Below are 20,399 nucleotides of genomic sequence, written 5' to 3'. Positions count from 1 at the left end.
TTTTCTAGGCAAGGTTCAAATGACAAATTCACCAACGTAACAGGTACAAGCAAGCAAAATCTGAGGGTAATGCTACTCAATACTAGAAGTCTAAACCTCAAAATGCACTCCTTAAAATGGAGAATATCGACATCTGTGCAGTGACAGAAACCTGGTTCAATGCTCCAGAGAGCACCCCTGTATTACCAGGCTATAATTCATACCACACCTTTCAGCCACCTAACCTGGACCGAAATACTAAAGGCAGAGGCGTGTCCATATTCATTAAGGATATCCACAACTCCAGGCTAGTTGCTCAGCATAATGCATCCGAGATTATCCACGTGCAACTAACCCTGGGCAAGACCGCAATCCAAATTGTAGCTTGCTACAGATGCCCTATCATGCCCCAGATTCCCACTCCTCATTTCTTGATACACTGGCAAATATTAGGGTACAACCCAACACCTTAATAATGGGCGATTTCAACTACCCTACCATTAACTGGGGAAATTACTCATATACCAACTCTTTTGCTCAATGTTTTCTGGAATTCATAAATTCCAATGCCTTGGATCAGCTTAATCACACCCCCACCAGAGGCAGCAATATCCTAGACCTGGTCATTACCAACATGGTCGACCGGTGTTCCATACCACAAGTCAGTTTCTCGGTCAGATCTGACCACAAGCTAGCCATCCTAGACATCCACATCCCGCCCCCACCCCCCATTAGGGAAACCACCATAAAAAAATTCTCCAAAGCCAACTTTACACTTCTTAAGACTGAAATAGCAAACGTCACGACACCCATGCAGATGGACAACAAAGGTACTACTGCTGAATCCTACACAAATGCACTTTATATGCACTTACACGAGTGCATGGACTGAACCAAGATGCTATCCTCCAAAAAAAGGAAGCCAATCTGGTGGTCCACTGCCATAAACAAACTCTACAACAGAAGAAAGAAACTGTTGCAAAAAAAGAGTAAAATCCCATGATTGGAGGAACTCCCTGGTCAGCCTCAGTAAGAAGCTGAGATCCTCATAAAATCCTCCAAAGCTAGTTACGAAAACAAAATTGTCACTGATTCTAAAGACAACCACATTCTATAGCTATGTCAAGAATCTCAATGGCAACACTCAGATCTGCTCTGAGTTCCAGCACAATGGCACTAAATATACAGAACCAACTGATATTGCCAACATCCTGGCAGATAGGTTCAGTGCTAACTTTACCCCCCTGTCACCCCCTAAAGAGCCCTTCTCTATACTGGAAGAATGCAAAGTTCCTGTAATCACGGCTGCACAGGTAAAAACCACACTATCCAAAGCCAAGAACACAGCATCCATGAGACCTGACAACATCCCAACCTGCGTTCTACACAAACTACAGAATGAATTGGCACCCCACCTAAGTACCATGTTCAGTCATAGCCTCACCTCAGGCTTTGTACCCACTTAATGGTGCACAGCAACAGTTATCCCACTCCACAAAGGGGGAGCCACCATGGATCCTGGGAACTACTGCCCCATTAGCCTGATGAGCCTAGTCTGCAAGGCCATGGAACGTATCATCATGGAACTTATAAACAAAGACACTGGTAATCTCCAAACTCGGGACCCCACCCAGTTCGGGTTTGTAAAAGGCAGATCATGTCTCCTAAACCTGATAGACTTCTTTGAAGCAGTCACTAAAGCTGTAGATGAGGGTAAGGTGGTTCACACATTCTATCTAGATCTTGTGAAGGCTTTCAACACCATCCCCCACTCTGGAATTATAGATAAACTCACTAAACTAGGTATAAATCCCTATGTCACAAGATGGGTTGCCAACTAGCTCACTGACAGAATCCACACTGTTAAAGTAGCAGACTCCAAATCCGACTTCAGACCAGTGAAAAGTGGAGTACCACAGGGTTTAGTCCTGGGTGCTCTCCAGTTTGGTATCTACTTCTCTGAAGTACAGGCTAACACAGAAGGTCTTTGGCTAATGAAGCTCGCAGATGACTGCAAACTAGGAGCCATAATCAAAACTCCTCACAATGTGGACATCCTACAAAAGGGCCTCACAGAGACAGATGCCTGGTGTCAAAGCCATTGCCTCAAGCTCAATGCCAAAACGTCCATTGTCATCCTCTTTGGTAAAAACTCTGTACCCATGAACTACCACATAGGCGGTAGTCTACTTAACACCAAAAGTGTGATAAGAGACCTTGGGACACAGGTGGACAGTAGTCTCTCCTTTGATAATCACATTGCCACAATAGTCAGGAAATCCTTCTATGTGGCACACCTCATCGCAAAAGGTTTCTCATCCAAGAAAAGAAGAAGTCATTGTTCCCCTCTACTTGTCACTCATTAGACCTATTATAGAGTACAATGCCCCTTTTGGTATGTACCTCACAAGACATCTACAACAACTGGAAAGGCCCCAGAAATACCTCACAAAGAGGATTACCAGCCTCAAACAGAAACCCTACGCAGACTGTCTCAAAAACTCCAGCTTTACTCCACTGCATATCACCTACTCAGAGGCAATCTCTGCCTAACATACAAAGCTATGTTAAACCCAGAGCTGTTGGGCATGCTCCACTTAAAGAAATCCCAATCCCTCCAAGCTACATGCATAATAAACAGAACATGCTGGAGGGATAGATTCCTGTCCCAGAGACTTCCCATATTCTGGAACAAACTACGTATCTATATCAAACAAAGCTCCTCATTAGCACTCTTCAAGAAAAATCTTGATGATTAGATGGGAAATAGGAAATTCATCCCGGGGATTACTTTTGTGGCTCTGCTTGACAGGGGCACAGGAAAATAATTTTCTTGGGTGGCAAAAGCCAGGGCACCTTTTTGGCTAGGCTTATATAAGTACCTACTTATGAATCAGAAAATAGCTGAAATTAAATTACTTTATAGGCTAGGCCAGAGACAATGTCTGCACTAGGGAGTTTTCTGTATTGTCTCTAGGGTGGAATAATTACTAGTCTTGAAATGTGGTGGAATGTAATTGTTTTATGACTTCCAGCATCTGCCAAAGATCTGAGGTCTATGTATTTTCACAGGGAGATGCTAAATACTGCCAGCTTCCAGCAGTGGGGGTTATACCTGGGACAGAGTCAGATGACAAGAAATAAAGTCATTATGCAAACTATCTCAGCAGTAATATTTGAGATATTAATTTAAAAAGTTTTTTAGAGAGACATCATTCTGTGTTCTGTCCTGGACCTGACAAGAATCATTCACCATCACATCTGCCTTGCTCTGATGAAGTAAGTTACTAGAGAATAGTATAATTATCTTAGATATAGTAAGCAATATAGCAAAGCTTAGTTTAGATATTTTTCTTTATTTATTTAAGACTGTCCTACAATGTTGTTTTAAATATTTCCTGTGATTTTAAACACGGATGTCCCTGTGAATATATACTGAGTACTTTCTTATAATAATAATAATATTATTAAATATATTTAAACCTTTCATTGTGGCTGATCTGTCTAGAGATATTTAAGGTTTGAGAGAACTTGCATATTTATTTGGTGACACTGTGTGGGCCACTCCTAATAGCCTTACTCTTGGTCAAACTACCATTTGTATTAATATTAAAATTAAACAGTAAGATTAGACACCATATGTTAAGGGCCTTAAAGTAGCTGATAGGGAGTTGGCTGGTGGCAGTGATAACTACCTTATGGTCTGGGCAAAAGGGGGCATAGCTACTAAACCTGTGCCAGCCTTTCCCAGGTGTGCGTGTGTGTATGTGTGTGTGTGTGTGTGTGTGTGTGTGTGTGTGTGTGTGTAAATCAAACCTCAAAGAGTGTGTGTGTCAGCTACTTGGGCAGGGATACGAAGCACTGGTTAGACAGAGAGGGTGCTAGAGGTCTTGGCTTGGTCACTCAGCTGAGATCGCAACTCTACAGCTGTGCCAGTGGGGAGTGTTACTGGGGTGCTGGAGAAAGAGGAAGAAACCAGCCATGGACTCACTGTGGTCTCTGTCTGCTCTTAAGGGAATTGCACTTGATGCACATGATGCACAGAGATGCATCTGGAAAGACTGTGTATGTACTTGTAATCCTCTCAGTGTATGTCCCCCACTGGTGCCAGTGGTGAGGCTTGAAGCTCCTTGATTACTGATCCGGTGGTGTGGCGTCACACCAATATTGATGGATTTAATGCACATTGGCAAACTGAATGGCATCTGGAATAGGGATCTAAACCTTTTCCGCAATATCAGCAGAATGGTTTGGAGGGATAGGTATATCTGAATGAGGATACCACTGCTGTGGAACAGACTTCACATCAATATTCAAATACAACATAGATCTCTGTATGGATAATAGAAAATTTACCCAAGGACTGCCCGTGTACTAGTAACGCACAGAGGCAGCATCTACAGGGTTTATCCCATGCATGGGTACCATCAAATTAACAGTGGTATAATCCCAGTTATTCTCATTAGGAAATATATAATTACTGGCAACTGCATAGTTAAAGCCAGTCTGACAGCAAATGGGGTAGGTTAATTCAAGCACTAATATGGAAATTTGGCTAGGCTTATAATTGCCTGCAATGGCAGTTAGTCTAGTAGTCACCTATGAGGATATGTTCTGATCCTGCTCACCTAGTTTGCTATTACATTTTGCTCTGATGGAACGTAGGAAGCTTGGAGGGTTAAACAGTGTTTCAAAATTATACCTCAAGGTACCACAGCCAGCCTGCTCAGAGGTAAGACCTGCTGCCCAGTTTGTTGATGTATCACATTACTGTAGTGCTGTCTATAATCATCTGAAAGGCCCTGGAGTCATGGGTGGTGAAAAGAGTCTAGAGCTAGATCACAGCTAACATTTTTTCACATTTCTGTGCTTTTGGCTTGTCATGTTTGTTCCTAACACCTTGCATTTTTATCCTCTATGATACAGCCCCCAATGCAAAACTGGGAGCATCTCTTCTTATAGACTGAGCTGGGAATGTAATGAAAGGTAGAACTGCATTTTTGAGAATTATGGACTCTCCACTAAAAGTTCTGTGTTCACAAAGTCTAATGTTGTAATCTGGAAATCCAGTGGATGGGAATGGTGTGTCCAAATAGAATTTCTAAGCAAACACTAAATGTTACTCATACAACCTTGCAAGAGGAGTCATGAGAATCATAGAAGCCATGAACCCTAATATCCTGTAGTTCTCTTTTGTTGAATTCTAGGACTGATTGGAGGAACTCAGAAAGTGCTCCAGATACAACTCCACTTTTTTTGCATTAGAAATGCCTTTTTCATGGACAACTCCAGAAGACACCCTAGAAATAAAATGAGAGGATTTTGGAATATTTGTCTGTAAACCAAGGTCTAAAGAGAATTCTTATCCATGTAAAAGACTTTGGAAAAATATTCCACAAAGATAAGTAAGTCATGTAAATAAGAAAAGATGTGCATGTGAGTTTTTTGAGTGTAAACAAAGGTTAGCGATATCTTGCCTGGACTATGATTATAGGGCAAAGGTAATTCAACTAACTGACTATATGTACCCACTGAACATGTTTGCAAGTAACAAAGTATCATATATATTATTTGTTATCTTGCTTTTGCTGCCTTATATAAAAATTCAAAAACAGATCACTATCATGTCTCATTTCTATGTGAGGTATGAAGAAATTACAAAATCACTTAGATATGTAGTACACAAATTCCTTACAGTCAGATTTTCTGAGTAGTCTAGGCTTTGCATTCATAGACAGCAAAGTTCACTAATAAATTCACTTTTAGTCACACAAGTAAATGAATGTCTAGACTTATATTTATAGCAAAAACAACATATTAAACTATCAGTTCTTTGTCATTTCACCATGCCCTTACTGTGATGCATTTATGACATTTGTTTACAAGTGGTATTCATTGTCTCTTACCTTCCACATGTTGACTTCTTTTCCATACACAACTGCCATGTTCTTCACTTTGTGTCTCATAATAGACTGCTTTTCAGTTGTATTCAGTTCTTCGGACACAAAACCCATGAAAGAATTGTCTGGTGTGTGAGCTGCAGAAGGCAACAAAGGGTCCATCTGTCAGACAATACAAGTTGTGCCTTAAGAAGCCATGGATTCTATTATATATAACAAAAGCAAACTACTGAACCCAAAGCTTTGAACACAGCCTAAATCTCAAAATAGCAATCACTGCAGGTAAGCTTAGAAAATAAAATAGTTATAGATATCTGGTTTTATGAGTCACACTGATCTATTCTTCATATGAAAGCACACCACCACTAGAACTCTGAGTTCAACTTGTTTGGACGGATCATTCAAACTTCAAATCTCTCACACTGTCTAGGTTGGCAAAAACTGATAATAAAACAGAGTAAATAAACTGTTAAATCATTTGTTTCAGGCAATACTGTACTTGCACTTCGTAGAAATACATGTTAACACTGGAAGGGTGGGAGGTTGAAATAATGGTTAAGATGTGATGGCAGTTTATTTAATAATAATAAAACATCAATTTCATTATTGCCATGACAATGTCACAGTAATAGCATACCTTATGTGTCACTTGCTACAATCCTATGCCCTTTCAAGACTTTCCCTGGTGTATTCACCAAAGACCAGTCTGGTCTCATATAAATTCATAAAGGTGGGTTAAGTTCCTGTTAAGTAGAGCCCTCTTCAACTGCATTAAATATTAGTGTAAGAGGGTCATCCTGTGGATCGATATTAACAGCAGAAGAATGGCTCTGTAACCCATGCACAATCTGAGGTTTTATTCTTTTTACTGGAGCCATAGCTATCTTTCTGTCTTGGGCATCCAGAGCCCATGATAGAACAAACGGAAGCAAGGACAAAGAATGAAGGACATATCACTAAACTATATTCTCACTAAACTATGCTCCATTCTTTGTTTAAAAAGCATTGTATTCGATAACTAAAATCAAGTCTCTAATTTTAATGGCAAATTATTTGTTTCACCTAGAATCGTTTGCTCATGGCAAAAATGTCTAAACCATGTTTTTCTTGTTGAACCTTTTACTGTATGTGACATACACTCGAGGTGAACATGAAAATGATCCACTTGGATCAGAATTCTTCCCCATTTAACAAATAAATAACGTAAGTAATACTGGAAACTTTTCAGGCAAAAGAAAGGAGCATTGCAGCTGTTAGTATTGTTAGAGAACTTAACTTTTCCTAGCCTCCCCAAAACACATATACAGAAATATATACTCATGCGTGCATATATTTATGTGTGTGTGTACGTATATATATATATATATATATATATATATATATATATATATATATATATATATATATATATATATATATATATATATATATATATATATATATATATATATATGTATATAGATTTACACACACATGCGCGCACACACGTATATATATATAAAATGTGTGCGCACAAGCGTGCATTTGTAGAATGTCTCACTCACTCACACACACACACACACACACACACACACACAGATTCATTCATACATACCTAAACACAATCACACTTTCCTACTAACAAAAAGTACTCATCCGCACACAAGAAGGACTTTGTCCCTTTCTCCATTATTCAAGACATAGTCCATAGCTTCTTGAGATAGACAGATGCACATAGTTGTAGAAGAACAGACCTCAATGCTATTAATTGCTGATGACAAAAAGGAGTTTATTTACATGGAATATATGATTTCAGAGTACCCATTCTGTTAGAACGGAGATGCCAGTATATTGTTTTAAAGAAAAAGTAGGAATTAAGCAATCAAGGCTAGTCTGTTTGCATCTCATTAACATATGTTTCTACATTTGTCATAGACATAGATAGCCAGTATGCCTGCTTCAGGTGACTATCAGAAGGAACTGAAGAACAAAGATGAAGATAATACGGACAGAACATTTCTGTTTTGTGACAAACATTACTAATGGGCATAAGAACACAAAAGCTAGGCTTTAGCAAGGCATACGCCTTACATAATAGTTTGACGACATTTTAAAATGATTGGAAAAAAAGCTGAACATGTATTCCCAGATTTTATTGGTTTATAGATTTTACTTAATGCCTGTTTCTTTTTTCATAGTGCCTGCGAAGCTAAACAAGATTTTTGTTAAGCCTATCAATTTCTGAAACAGCTTGAGTATGTACTGTGCATATAAGAAGTGCACACACCCCTTTTAAAATGCTGAGTTTTTTGTGATATAAAAAAGGAGACCACAATAAATCATTTCCCATCTTTAATGTAACTTATAGTCTGTACAATTCAATTGAAAAACAAACAAATCTGTTAGGGGAAAATATAAAAAATAAAAAACGTACAGTAAGCTGGTTCCATAAATGTGCACACCCTTAAACTAATACTTTGTTGAAGCACCTTTTGATTTAATTACAGTATTCAGTCTTTTTGGGTAGGAGTCTAGCAACATGGCACATCTTGACTTGGCAATATTTGCCCACTCTGCCTTACAAAAGCACTCCATATCTGATTGCGAGTGCATCTCTTGTGCACAGCCCTCTTCAGGTAACTCCACAGATTTTCTATTGGATTTAGGTCTGGGCCCTGGCTGGGCCATTTTAAAACTTTAACTTTCTTCTGGTGAAGCTATTCTTTTGTTGATCTGGATGTATGCCTGGGGTCATTGTCATGTTGAAAGGTGAAATTCCTCTTCATCTTAATCTTTCTTGCAGATGCCTGAAGGTTTTGGACCAAAAGTGACTGGTATTTGGAACTGTTCATAATTCCCTCCACCATGACTAAAGCCCCAATTCCAGCTGAAGAAAAGCAACCCCAAAGCATGATACTGCCACCACCATGCTTCACCATGGGGATGGTGTTCTGGTGATGCGAAGTGTTGTTGTTGTGCCAAACGTACCTTTTAGAATTGTGGCCAAAAAGTTCAACCTTGGTCTCATTACATCAGAACACATTTTCCCACAAGCTTCTGGGAGACTTGATGTATTGCTTTGCAAATTTTAGCTGGGCCTGGATGTTATTCTGTGTAAGAAAAGGCTTTTCATCTTGCAACCGTACCCCATAGTCCAGACATATGGAGACTACGGGAGATTATTGTCACATGTAGTACACAACCAGTACTTGCCAGAAATTCCTGCAGCTCCTTCACTGTTGCTGTAGGTCTCTTGACAGCCTCCCTGACCAGTTTTCATCTTGTACTTTCATCGGTTTTGGAGGGACTTCCAGTTCTTTGCAACGTCACTGTTGTCCCATATTGTCTCCACTTTTTGATGAATGTCTTCACTGTGTTTTCCCATACTGTCTCCACTTTTTGATAACTGTCTTCACTGTGTTCCATGGTCTATCCAATGTTGTGGAATTTTTTCGTACCCTTCTCCTGACTAATACCTTTCAACAATGAGATCCCTTTGACGCTTTGTAAGCTCTCTGCAAACCATGGCTTTTGCTGTAGCAGGCAACTGAGTAAATGTCAGGAAAATCCTACTAGGACAGCCGAACTTTACTTGGGGTTAATCAAAGTCTCTTTAATTGATGGCAGTTGTGTAAACAAGAAGACTGAATGTTATAATTAAATCAAAAGGTGCTTTAACAAAGTATTAGTTTAAGGGTGTGCACACTTATGCAACCAGCTTATAGTACTTTATTTTTTATATTTTACCCCCTAACATATTTGTTTGTTTTTCAATTGAATTGTACAGGTTATAGGTCACATTAAAAGTGGGAAAAGTTTTGAAATGATTTATTGTGGTCTCATTTTTTTATATCACAAAAACATGGCTGTGTACAATTTTTACATCTACTGTAGAGGGATAAAGCCCGGGGAATATTTCTGATTTCAAATCTGATTAGTGGCTCAGTGTCCCTGGAACATTTCATACAAAGTAAATTTGATTAGTTGTGCAGTGTCCCTGGGTAAATTTCAGGCAACTTAAATTTGATAAGCAGCTCAGTGGAAGGAAGACGGTAAGCAGACATTGCTAAGTTGCTCATCTTCTGGGGAAGGGAACTTTGACTTGCAAACAGGTAACACTTAACAAGAGCCCTTGGTGTTCAACCAGTAGAGTTTCGAGCTAGCCAAGCTCATGTTATCACAGTATGTTCATACTATGTATAAAAGGGTAGGCTGCCCCCAAGAGCAGCAAGCAGGCCCACCCATGTCTTACCAAGGAACACAGGGTTGATGGAGGTTTCTGGGTAATAACAAATGGGTTGAAGGGCTCTCACATAGACCAAAAATACCAGTCTCCCATTCTGCTGAAACAAATGGATCAAATGTGCGATGATAGGGGAGACATCAGACTACTTCTGCAGATAGACCAAAAAAAAAAATGTTCAGAAAGTAAGCATACATTGTTTGTGGTGACTGTATGTAGGTAAGGGGCTACATTTGGGTGGAAGATGTACTATATTCCGAAATAATATTTTCAATTCCAAGAATCATGATTATGACTTTGTTTTAGCACCCAGTTTATCACATTATACTACAAGGCTGGACTGAGAAATGACTTACACACTACATATCAAATTGAGCAAGTTTGGAACATAAAGCATAAGTGAGTTGCATCAAAAGGGATTCATGAATACAATCATTTAAGGAGCTACAAAGTTAACTGCAGTTTCTTCCATGGTATGTGACAACTAGCATGTCACAGAATGTGAGAAGAGCTCACTATCAGAACTGGTACATCAAAGACCATGAGAAATACTCACTAGAAGCAGAAGGTACAGTATATCACAAAACTTGAGACAAGTATCATAGGTAGCATATCACAGAATGTGAGAATAGCCTGGTAATACAGCTAACATGTCTAAGAAAATGAAAAATAACCTTGTATCATAGATGGCATATCACAGAGTATGAGAACACCCTCAATACAAGCAAATTGTAAATCAATGTGAGAAGTACAAGTACCAACTGCTGGTATTTCACAAAATGTGAGAGTAGTCTAGTACCAGCAGCTAATATATTACAGTACATAAGAAGAGCCTAGTACTGGCAACTGTATATAACCAAAATGGCAACATTGCCAAGCGACAACACATGGCATATCAGATAAACTGATAATGTCTCAATAAAAACTGTTGACATTTCATATAATATGTGAAAATAACCCATTACAAGTAGCCTGGATAGTACAAAATGTGACAGCAAACAACAACCCATGGTTGGCATATCCAATCTTGAAAGGTAGACATATCACAGAACGTGGACATACAGTAGGATCTGTGAGTGTGAGAATATCTCAATACCAGTAGTTAGTATTTACAGAGTGCATAAGGGTAGTCCATTACCAACAGTTAAAAGGTTGGCTTGCTTCGTCACTACCAGCATTTACTTCTCTCCCCAGGGTTTCCACATACTAGCTAAGACATGTTCTGCCTCGGAGACTTTCCAAACTTTATTTCTATTCTGGCTTACATTATGGTGATTCTTCTAAACCATGAATTGCCTGATAAAAATACCTTCCTAGCTCTCAGGTTCATTTATATTTATGTGCTGTTGAAAACTTAGTTTCAATGTTCTAATAGCATCCCCTATATAACAGTGTGTAGCATTTAACTCTCCTTTGAGCACTGGGGGGCAACAGGAATAGCTGTTTTCAACTCAAATATTAACTCATGCCAAATATGTCAAGGTTCTAAATTCAAACTCCTTGATATTTGGGCTCATTTGATAAAGTTAATTTCAACATAATTGCCAAATTTAGATTCCATTCATTGTTACACAAAGACCACAGTAGGTACCACACCAAGTTTGATATATATCTGCTTAATTCTTGGTGACTTCACTTATCCAGTCATCAACCAAGAGTCTTACACAACTATACTAGAAAAATATGTATTTGAACATGTATAAAGTGTTAGTTTAAAAGCAAATAGTATATAATGCATTTTATTCTATTTACAATATGGCAATAAGAATGATTTTACACGTAATTGCTTGAAGCTTTGGAGCTGCAGTGTATATGAACTCTGACCCTGGAAGTAGCCAGCTCAGCAAGCTTATGTTTTTCACTAATGATTATCTGCTGGGTCAGGAAAATTAAATGTATAAAGCATTGAACATTCTTCTTCCTTCCTCTGAGATAATTGGCCTTGTGAATGTTATCAAGAGATAAGACACAGCTGCTAAAGTAATGTTGCAAGAAGAACAAAGAAGTATATTACAAGACTGAACCAACTATTGTATTCGAGCAGGCCTGAGACCTTGAAAGAGTAACATTTTACAGAAAGACATTATAACTAACCAGGTGCTTTGCAAGGCTGTATTATTCCCATGGGAAAACTTTTAAAATGTATAACATCAGCTTTTTCTTATGAATAGAATATTGTAGACCATAGTGATGTAGGTGCCCTGTGACTAACCACGTCAGTAAAGTGGGCACAGCTTGAATGTAAGACTACATAAAATTGTGTATTTCCTGCATCATGTCAGACAAAACTCTGTACTTGTATGTTTTTTTGCCTCCTGGTGTACACTAGTAAACTTTTGCATCTGAGCCTCCTGTGTTGTTATCATTTGTTTTTATTTAACAGTTTGGTCCTCCTTGAACCGGAATTCCCTTGGTAAGCTGCAGATCAGAGTGTATCGGTGGTCGAATACTGCGCAGGAGAAGTTACCGAAACGGTTCTTCTTGAAACACAAAGACCTCCGACTGAATTGTCGTTTTGAGAGGCTGGCCACTTTCTGATCTGCGGCCGAAGAGCGGTCTCGAACTGGTCGACCCAGGAGGCTCAGGTAGGAAGATATTTGCCTTTTTTCTGTTTTAGATCAGGGACTAGGTTACAGTAAATGTCATTGTCAGAGATTTGTTATACAGATCAGGGACAAAAGGAAATTACTGTATATTTTGTCAGAGATCAGGGAAACAGAATAAGGTAGGCAGTTATTCTAGATAAACTGTGTAAGGAACTGAAATACCACGTGGTGAAAAGGGTTACGTAACATTTTCTTTTAGAATGGGAAATCAGTGCACTAAAAAATCACGAGATCTGCCCCTAACTGATGATGCAAAATATATGCAATTACAACGGACTGATAATGTAAGGTATTATACAAAATGGGTTAATAAATACGGATTTGACGGTAAATTAAATAAGATTTCATTAGTTAAACTTTTAAAACAGCTTAAATCTGACGCAGAAGGTCAGGCAAAAAAACAACAGCGATTAGGCATTCCTCAGGCACACAGGTGGATTGAGGAAGTAAACCAAAGGGAACAGAAAACTAAAAATGCAAAAACATTATTTTTAGACAAAGAGGATAATAATACAGTAATAGCGACGGCCCCTCCCCCTCCGCCCCCTCCAATGCCTTTTTCAGGATATGAAGCAGGAGGACAAGCTGGTCCACCTCCACGTTATCCTGAAGTTACAAGAGCACTAAAACCATTTGTTAGAGATCCTACTGAAACTAGGTCCCGGACACGTAAAACACTTGGGGACACAGACTTATATCAAGTAGGGAGAAACACACCAGAAGAGAGTGAGGAAGAAATCTGTCCACTAATTGAGGTACCAAATCCTCAGGCAAGACAGGAAGGGCAGGACCCAACTCTTCTAGTATATAGACCATGGACCATGAAGATATTCGGAAAGCTACAGAGGGAATCCCTCATCCAAAAGTTAATTACACAAAGTTTTTACAAGATTTACAAGGTATGAGACTAAGTTACCACTTGAATGGGGATGAAGTAGAAAAGGTAGTTAGACAGATTGTGGGTCCAGACTGGCTCATAATTTGTGGCACCTGGAATCCTCGTAATGCAGAGCTTAAACCACTCCCACATAGTGACGCAGAATTAGACAACAGAGTGAAAGGTCTTACAGACCGAATTTCTGAAAAATGGAAACCTAGAGCAGATTGGACTTGCATTAATCAATGCATACAGCAAGAGAATGAAACTGTAGATGGGTACTATGGTAGATTATTGGAATGTTTCAATAACCATAGTGGTATGGCTATTCCTGAAAATCAGACACTTGATACCTCGTATGAACAGCAACTGAAAAATGCGTTTTTGAAAGGTTGCATTGCACCTATCAGTAGCTTTATTACAAAGCATATGATAGATCATCGAACAAGTAGGCTACAAGCCTTACTTGAATATGCCAGACATGCTGAAAGACACTTTAATAGTAAAAAGAAAAAGAAGACACAGGTCTTCACAGCTGAAGACGGAGCAGAGGTCTTTGTAGTACAGTCAGGTAAAAAGGGTAAGAAAAATACCCAGGGAAATAAACAATCTGACAAAAGGTCAGAAGATTTTGGAGAGAGAAAAAAGAAAGGTGAGTGCTTTAAGTGCAGTAAGAAAGGACATTTAGCAAGGGATTGCAGGCTAAATAAAAAGGTGACTACAGAAAATAAAGGTGATGAGGACTGACTATATGATAGTGATGAAAATCAGAAATCATCAGGAAAGACTAACAAACAAAGGACAAATGTAAATGTAGTAGAAGGAACAGAGGAAGTGCAAGCAGATGTAGAGGATGAAGAAAGTAAAATTTTAGATTTGGCATTACTGAGCTTGGAGCTCTATTCGGCAGACACAAAACCGAAGTTACACTTCTGGTGAAAGGAAGGGAAGTGAAATTCTTGTGTGACTCAGGAGCGTCACGAACTCTGATACACCCTTCAAAGTTACCAGAATATTCTGAATCACCTGACTATATATTAGTGAAAGCAGCAAATGGACAGCTATATAGGCAGCCACTCTCCCATGATATAGCAATAACTGACCCTGTTTCAGGTATGACTCAGAAAAGTAAAATTGTAGTTTCTGCAAAATGTCCAGTAAACTTACTGGGAAGAGATCTTATGCAGATATTTGGCATAGCGGTAGTTCCCACTATGCAGGGTATGGAATCACAAAGACAAATGGATACTTTCGTGGTGCGACCAGAGGGTGAGACTTTTTACTGGTACAGCCAGGACCTAGTTACGACTGGTCCAGGGGCAGTAACTGAAGAACTGATGAATGTAGCCATCAGTAAGGCCCTCTCCCTTGACACTGACCAACAGCATTTTTTACATTGTACTCTATACTACTGTAACATGCCAGGACCTGATAAAGAATATGAGCAAGAGTTGTTCGAAAATCCTGCTAACAGATTAGTATTACGAACCTTGTATTGGGATACTGAGGGAAACAGTGTAGTAAGCTGTTCATTACCTCAGGAATTCATGACACTGTACAAATCTAATAGACTGCCACATGTCAGCTTGACAAAGAATAAGGATGTGAAATGGGCAGACTTAGGAGAAAAAGTAACAAGATGGGAAAAGCAAACTGATTTAGAATTATCAGAACAGGAAGTACAAAAACAGAAATTGAATTGGCTAACACAGACACATCCAGCTGTACACTTACAAACTAGTGAAGACAGCTGATTAGCATTCTTATTAGAAGAAGAAGAAAAAGCCTTGTGTGACATACCAGATATTCTTTGGTCAACAGGTAAATCAGATGTAGGACTTATTCAAACAGAAGGACCAATAACTATTACACCAAAATCAGCATTTAGACCACAAAAAAGACAATACCCCTTGAGGAAAGATGCAGAGCAAGGAATCAAGCCTATAATAGCAGCATTACTCAAGGAAGGAGTACTAGTAGAATCTCTGGATTCACCATGTAACACCCCTCTATTTCCTGTTAAAAAAGCAAACGGGGAATGGTGGATGGTACAGGATTTACAAGCTGTAAACAATGCAATAATATCCAGAACACCTACGGTGCCAGACCCACACACCTTGTTGAATGATTTGAAACCACAACAAAAATATTTTACTGTGGTAGATATAAGCAATGCTTTCTTTTCAATACCTATACATCCTGATAGCCAGTATTGGTTTGCATTTACATTTCAGGGTAAAAGATATACCTATACTCGGCTACCGCAGGGATATTGTGAAAGTCCAACGATATTTGCACAAGAAATGGCAAGCAAGCTGGCAGGGTTTACTCCACCAGGAGGTAGTCAGATTCTACTTTATGTAGATGACATCTTGCTAGCAGCCCCTACCCAGCATCAATGCAGGGAAGATACGATAGCATTATTGAAATTTTTAGCAGCACAAGGACACAAAGTAAACAAAAGTAAGTTACAACTTTGGAGAAAACAGGTTAGATACCTAGGATATGTAATATCCAATGAAGGTAGAATATTAGACGAAGACAGAAAAACAGCGATTTTACAGGCACCCAAACCAGCAACCAAGAAGGAAATGATGTCCTTCTTGGGAACGACTAATTTTTGTCAAAGCTGGATATCAAAGTATGCTTTAGAATCTGCTCCACTGGCTCATTTAATATATAAAACACCAATGGCAGCACAAGATGCATTACAATGGACACCTGAAGCAGAAACAGCTTTCTGCACACAAACAATTGATAGCTTCATCACTAGTTTTAGGACTTCCAAATTACCACAAAAGATTTTTTCAGACCGTAGATTGTAAACAGGGATACATGACATCAGTTTTGATGCAACAGCATGGGGATAAGCAACGCCCCATAGCTTACTATTCATCACAGTTAGATCCAGTGGCACGATCGTTGCCTCACTGTGTGCAAGCAGTAGTCGCAGCTGCAATGGCAGTACAGGCTTCGGCCTCAGTGGTGTTGTTCCACCCTCTCACATTGAGAGTGCCTCATGCAGTCGCGATAATTTTACTGCAAGAGAAAATAGCATATCTATCTCCTGCTAGACATCTTTCATGTATGACCATACTGCTGAGCCAACCTCATATGGTAATTGAACGTTGTACAACATTAAATCCATCAACGTTACTTCCGACTCCTGTGGATGGGACACCACACAGTTGCCTGCAGGAAATTGAGCAAATAACTTTGCCCAGACAAGACCTCACTGATATGCCCTTGGATGATGCCGAGGTGACATTTTATGTGGACGGTTCATGCAGAAAGGGTCCTACATGGAAAAATCTAGTAGGGTATGCAGTAGTCACAGATACAGAGATTTTAGAAGCCCAACCCTTACAGCATAACCTGTCTGCTCAAGCAGCAGAACAGATAGCCTTAACATGGGCTTGCACTCTAGCGAAAGATAAATGTGTGAACATATATACTGACAGTCAGTATGCTTTCTCTACAGTGCATGTTTTTGTACAGCAATGGAAAAATTAGGGGAATGATAACATCTACTGGCAAACCGATTAATCATGCACAACTTATTTTGAACTTGTTAGATTCCATTCAGTTACCTACTAAAGTAGCTATTTGTAAATGTTTAGCTCATACAAAACAACAGGATGCAATTTCAAAAGGAAATGCAAAAGCTGATGCAGCTGCAAAGCAAGCAGCCTCAGACTCAGAAACTTTACTTTTAACCGAGGAATTACAACCCTCTGAGACTTTAGATTTAGAAATGTTAAAAACGATGCAGACATTAACTACAAAAGCTGAGAAACAAAAATGGGAGAAACGAGGTCAATCCTCGAAAATGGACTGTATATCTCCAAAGAGAAAAAAACAATATTGCTGTCTAATTTATTTAGATATGCAGCTTTGTTGAGCCATGGGCAGTGCCATGTCTCAACAAGGGGGATGGTACAGTTAGTAAATCGAATATTCCAAACATATGGATTCACAAACTTTACACAAAAATTTTGTGCAGCATGTCATATTTGTAGTAAACATCATGCACAAGGAGCATTCAAACCCAAGCAAGGGAGTTTTCCTATACCACCATATCCGTTCCATACTATTTGTATGGATTTCATAGAATTGAATAAATGTGAAGGGAAAAAATACTGTTTAGTAATTATACACATGTTTTCCAAATGGGTAGAAGCTTTTAAAAATCCGGATGCAGCAACAGTGGCAAAAGCCCTAATAAAAGAAATAATTCCTAGATTTGGCATACCGGAAAGAATCTATAGTGACAATGGGACACACTTTGTTAATCAGATGATTCACCAACTTGGGAGATTCTTTGGGATCTCCTTGAAGAATCATTGTGCTTACCACCCACAGTCTGCAGGACTGGTGGAAAGGTACAATGGAATTTTAAAAAGCAAGTTGAGAAAGTTAATAAATGAAACACAGAAGAATTGGATTTGCTGTTTGCCTTTGGCACTGCTGAGCATGAGAACAGTTCCAAATGTAAAGGGTTTGACCCCCTTTGAAGTGATATTTGGAAGGGCATATTATGTGCCACAGTGGAAAGCTCTCATGCCTGCAGAACTAGAGGCTGACAGCTCATTAGCTAGCTATATGAGGAAACTGTTAACAAATAAAACTGTTTTGCAGTTGAACTCTTTTTCAGATAGAGGACAGACCAGACCGTTGGAAGCGGTGCTGACCCCAGGGTCCTGGGTGTGGTTGAAGGTCACAAAGAGGAAGAAATGGACGAGTCCAAAGTGGGAAGGACCGTACCAGGTACTGTTGGCGATGCCTACTGCAGTCAAAGTTGCTGAGAGGTCGTCCTGGGTCCACCTGACGCACTGTAAACCGGTAAAGAATTTTCAGCTTGATAAACATTTTGTGACTGACACACAACAAAGGCAGGATGGCCAAGAGCGAAATGAGTAAAAATACAGATCAACCCCGAAGATATTGTTTAATCATCTTGCTAACTATGCATTTATTGACTATGATTGTGATGATTTTCCTTTTGTTGTGGTTCTTCCTACATAAAACCACACAAGTAAAAGTGGAGAAACGTGATGAACTGTCTATAGACTGGCATCCAAACTTTAACACATACCTAGCTATGAAGCGTGTATATGTAGAGACTATGAACATTTCAAATTGCTGGGTTTTTACTGCCATGCCAACAGCATATGGAGGACTGTTGATGTCCGCTGTCCCCTTGGGGATAAATGAGACTTGGGAAAATTTACTTTTTGATACAGGTTCTGTAAGATAACAAGACAAAATTGCATTGTATTTGCCTATTACACAGAGGGGAATTGTATGTTTCTATAAGAATGATACACTCCAAGTGGGTTGGAGTAACTGTAACATAACTATATCTTATAAATGCTATATTAAAGCTAAAGATAAAGGCACTGTTTGTAACACAAATTATGATTCATATTTGAGCTTAATGAAAACAACATTAAGTGATGTGCAGAGAAATCCTGTCTTGCATAAACAATTGTCTGTTATAGACAAGAAAATGTTTCATTCAGAATTAACCCTCATCAGTACTAAAGTAGAAAACTGTTATTTTGTTTGTGGGAAAAAAGCATACAAATGGCTACCTGAGAATTGGTCCGGCAGTTGTTTTTTGGGTTATCTGGTTCCGGCTATAAGTCATACTGCAGAATTACCTCTAGGTAAGATACGAAATGTAAGAGATGTAGCCCGAAAACCTGAAGATCCAATCGGAAAACCTGTAAATCCAGTGGGAAAAATTGAAGCTGGTTGGAAGGATCATCATTCCGTGAAAGATAAAGAAAAATTGACTCATATGGACTTGAGTGACCGTGTTATATCCTGGGCTGGAATATTTCCAGCATATGGAACAGTCAAATCGATCTGGGAGTTGAGAAAACTGTCGAAGCTTCTCGAAGTAATGAGTAACGCAACTTTTTCTGCTCTCGAACTAGTGACTGATGAACTGAATGCAATGAGAACTGTTGTGCTACAAAATCGAATGGCTCTTGACTTCACCCTAGCGGCGAGAGGTGGTACGTGTGTGCTTATCAAAGAAGAATGCTGTGCATTCATACCAGACAATCGACACGAGATCAGTGATCACCTAGAGGTAATACAGCAGGTATCAGCCATGACTGAACCAGGCCCAAACCCAATGACGAACTTTTTCCAGAGTCTGTTTGGTGGGTGGGGTTCTATCCTAATGAGTATTTTGATTGCTATTTGTGTTGGTCTGCTCCTATTAGGAGCATGTGTCTGTTGTGGGATCCCCTGTATGAAAAGATTAGTCAAATATTTTGTTGATATATCTGTAACTGAAACTGTGTACCAAGACATTGAATTGGAACTATTGATTCCAGACGAAACTTTTTCCGAAATATAAACTAAATGACTTGCCTATTTGAAAGTCCTTGAAGGAGAAGGCTAGGGGACGATATAACATTGTTTATGTTTCTGAATAGAATAAAAAATATTAAAAGGGAGGAAAATGTTAGAAAAATATGTATTTGAACATGTGTAAAGTGCTAGTTTAAAAGCAAATAGTATATAATGCATTTTATTCTATTTACAATATGGCAATAAGAATGATTTTACATGTAATTGCTTGAAGCTTTGGAGCTGCAGTGTATTTGAACTCTGACCCTGGCAGTAGCCAGCTCAGCAAGCTTATGTTTTTCACTAATGATGATCTGCTGGGTCAGGAAAATTAAATGTATAAAGCATTGAAAATTCTTCTTCCTTCCTCTGAGATAATTGGCCTTGTGAATGTTATCAAGAGATAAGACACAGCTGCTAAAGTAATGTTGCAAGAAGAACAAAGAAGT

At 39.0% G+C, this 20,399-nt stretch overlaps 1 protein-coding gene across 1 annotated transcript in view; it reads right to left on the bottom strand.

The window, feature by feature from the left end:
* Window positions 1-20,399, bottom strand: part of MGAT5B (alpha-1,6-mannosylglycoprotein 6-beta-N-acetylglucosaminyltransferase B) — a 3,749,208-nt gene that overhangs the window by 656,613 nt on the left and 3,072,196 nt on the right. Inside the window, exon 11 of the mRNA XM_044089029.1 lies at window positions 5,886-6,016. Coding sequence (XP_043944964.1) covers window positions 5,886-6,016 — 131 coding nt within the window. The remainder of the gene's footprint in view (window positions 1-5,885; window positions 6,017-20,399) is intronic.

This window comes from Protopterus annectens, chromosome 12.part0, assembly GCF_019279795.1.
Source record: "Protopterus annectens isolate FY-2018-M chromosome 12.part0, PAN1.0, whole genome shotgun sequence".
Lineage (NCBI taxonomy): Eukaryota > Metazoa > Chordata > Ceratodontiformes > Protopteridae > Protopterus > Protopterus annectens.
The sequence above is the reverse complement of the archived record's forward strand: the minus strand, read 5'-3'. Positions and strand labels throughout refer to the sequence as shown.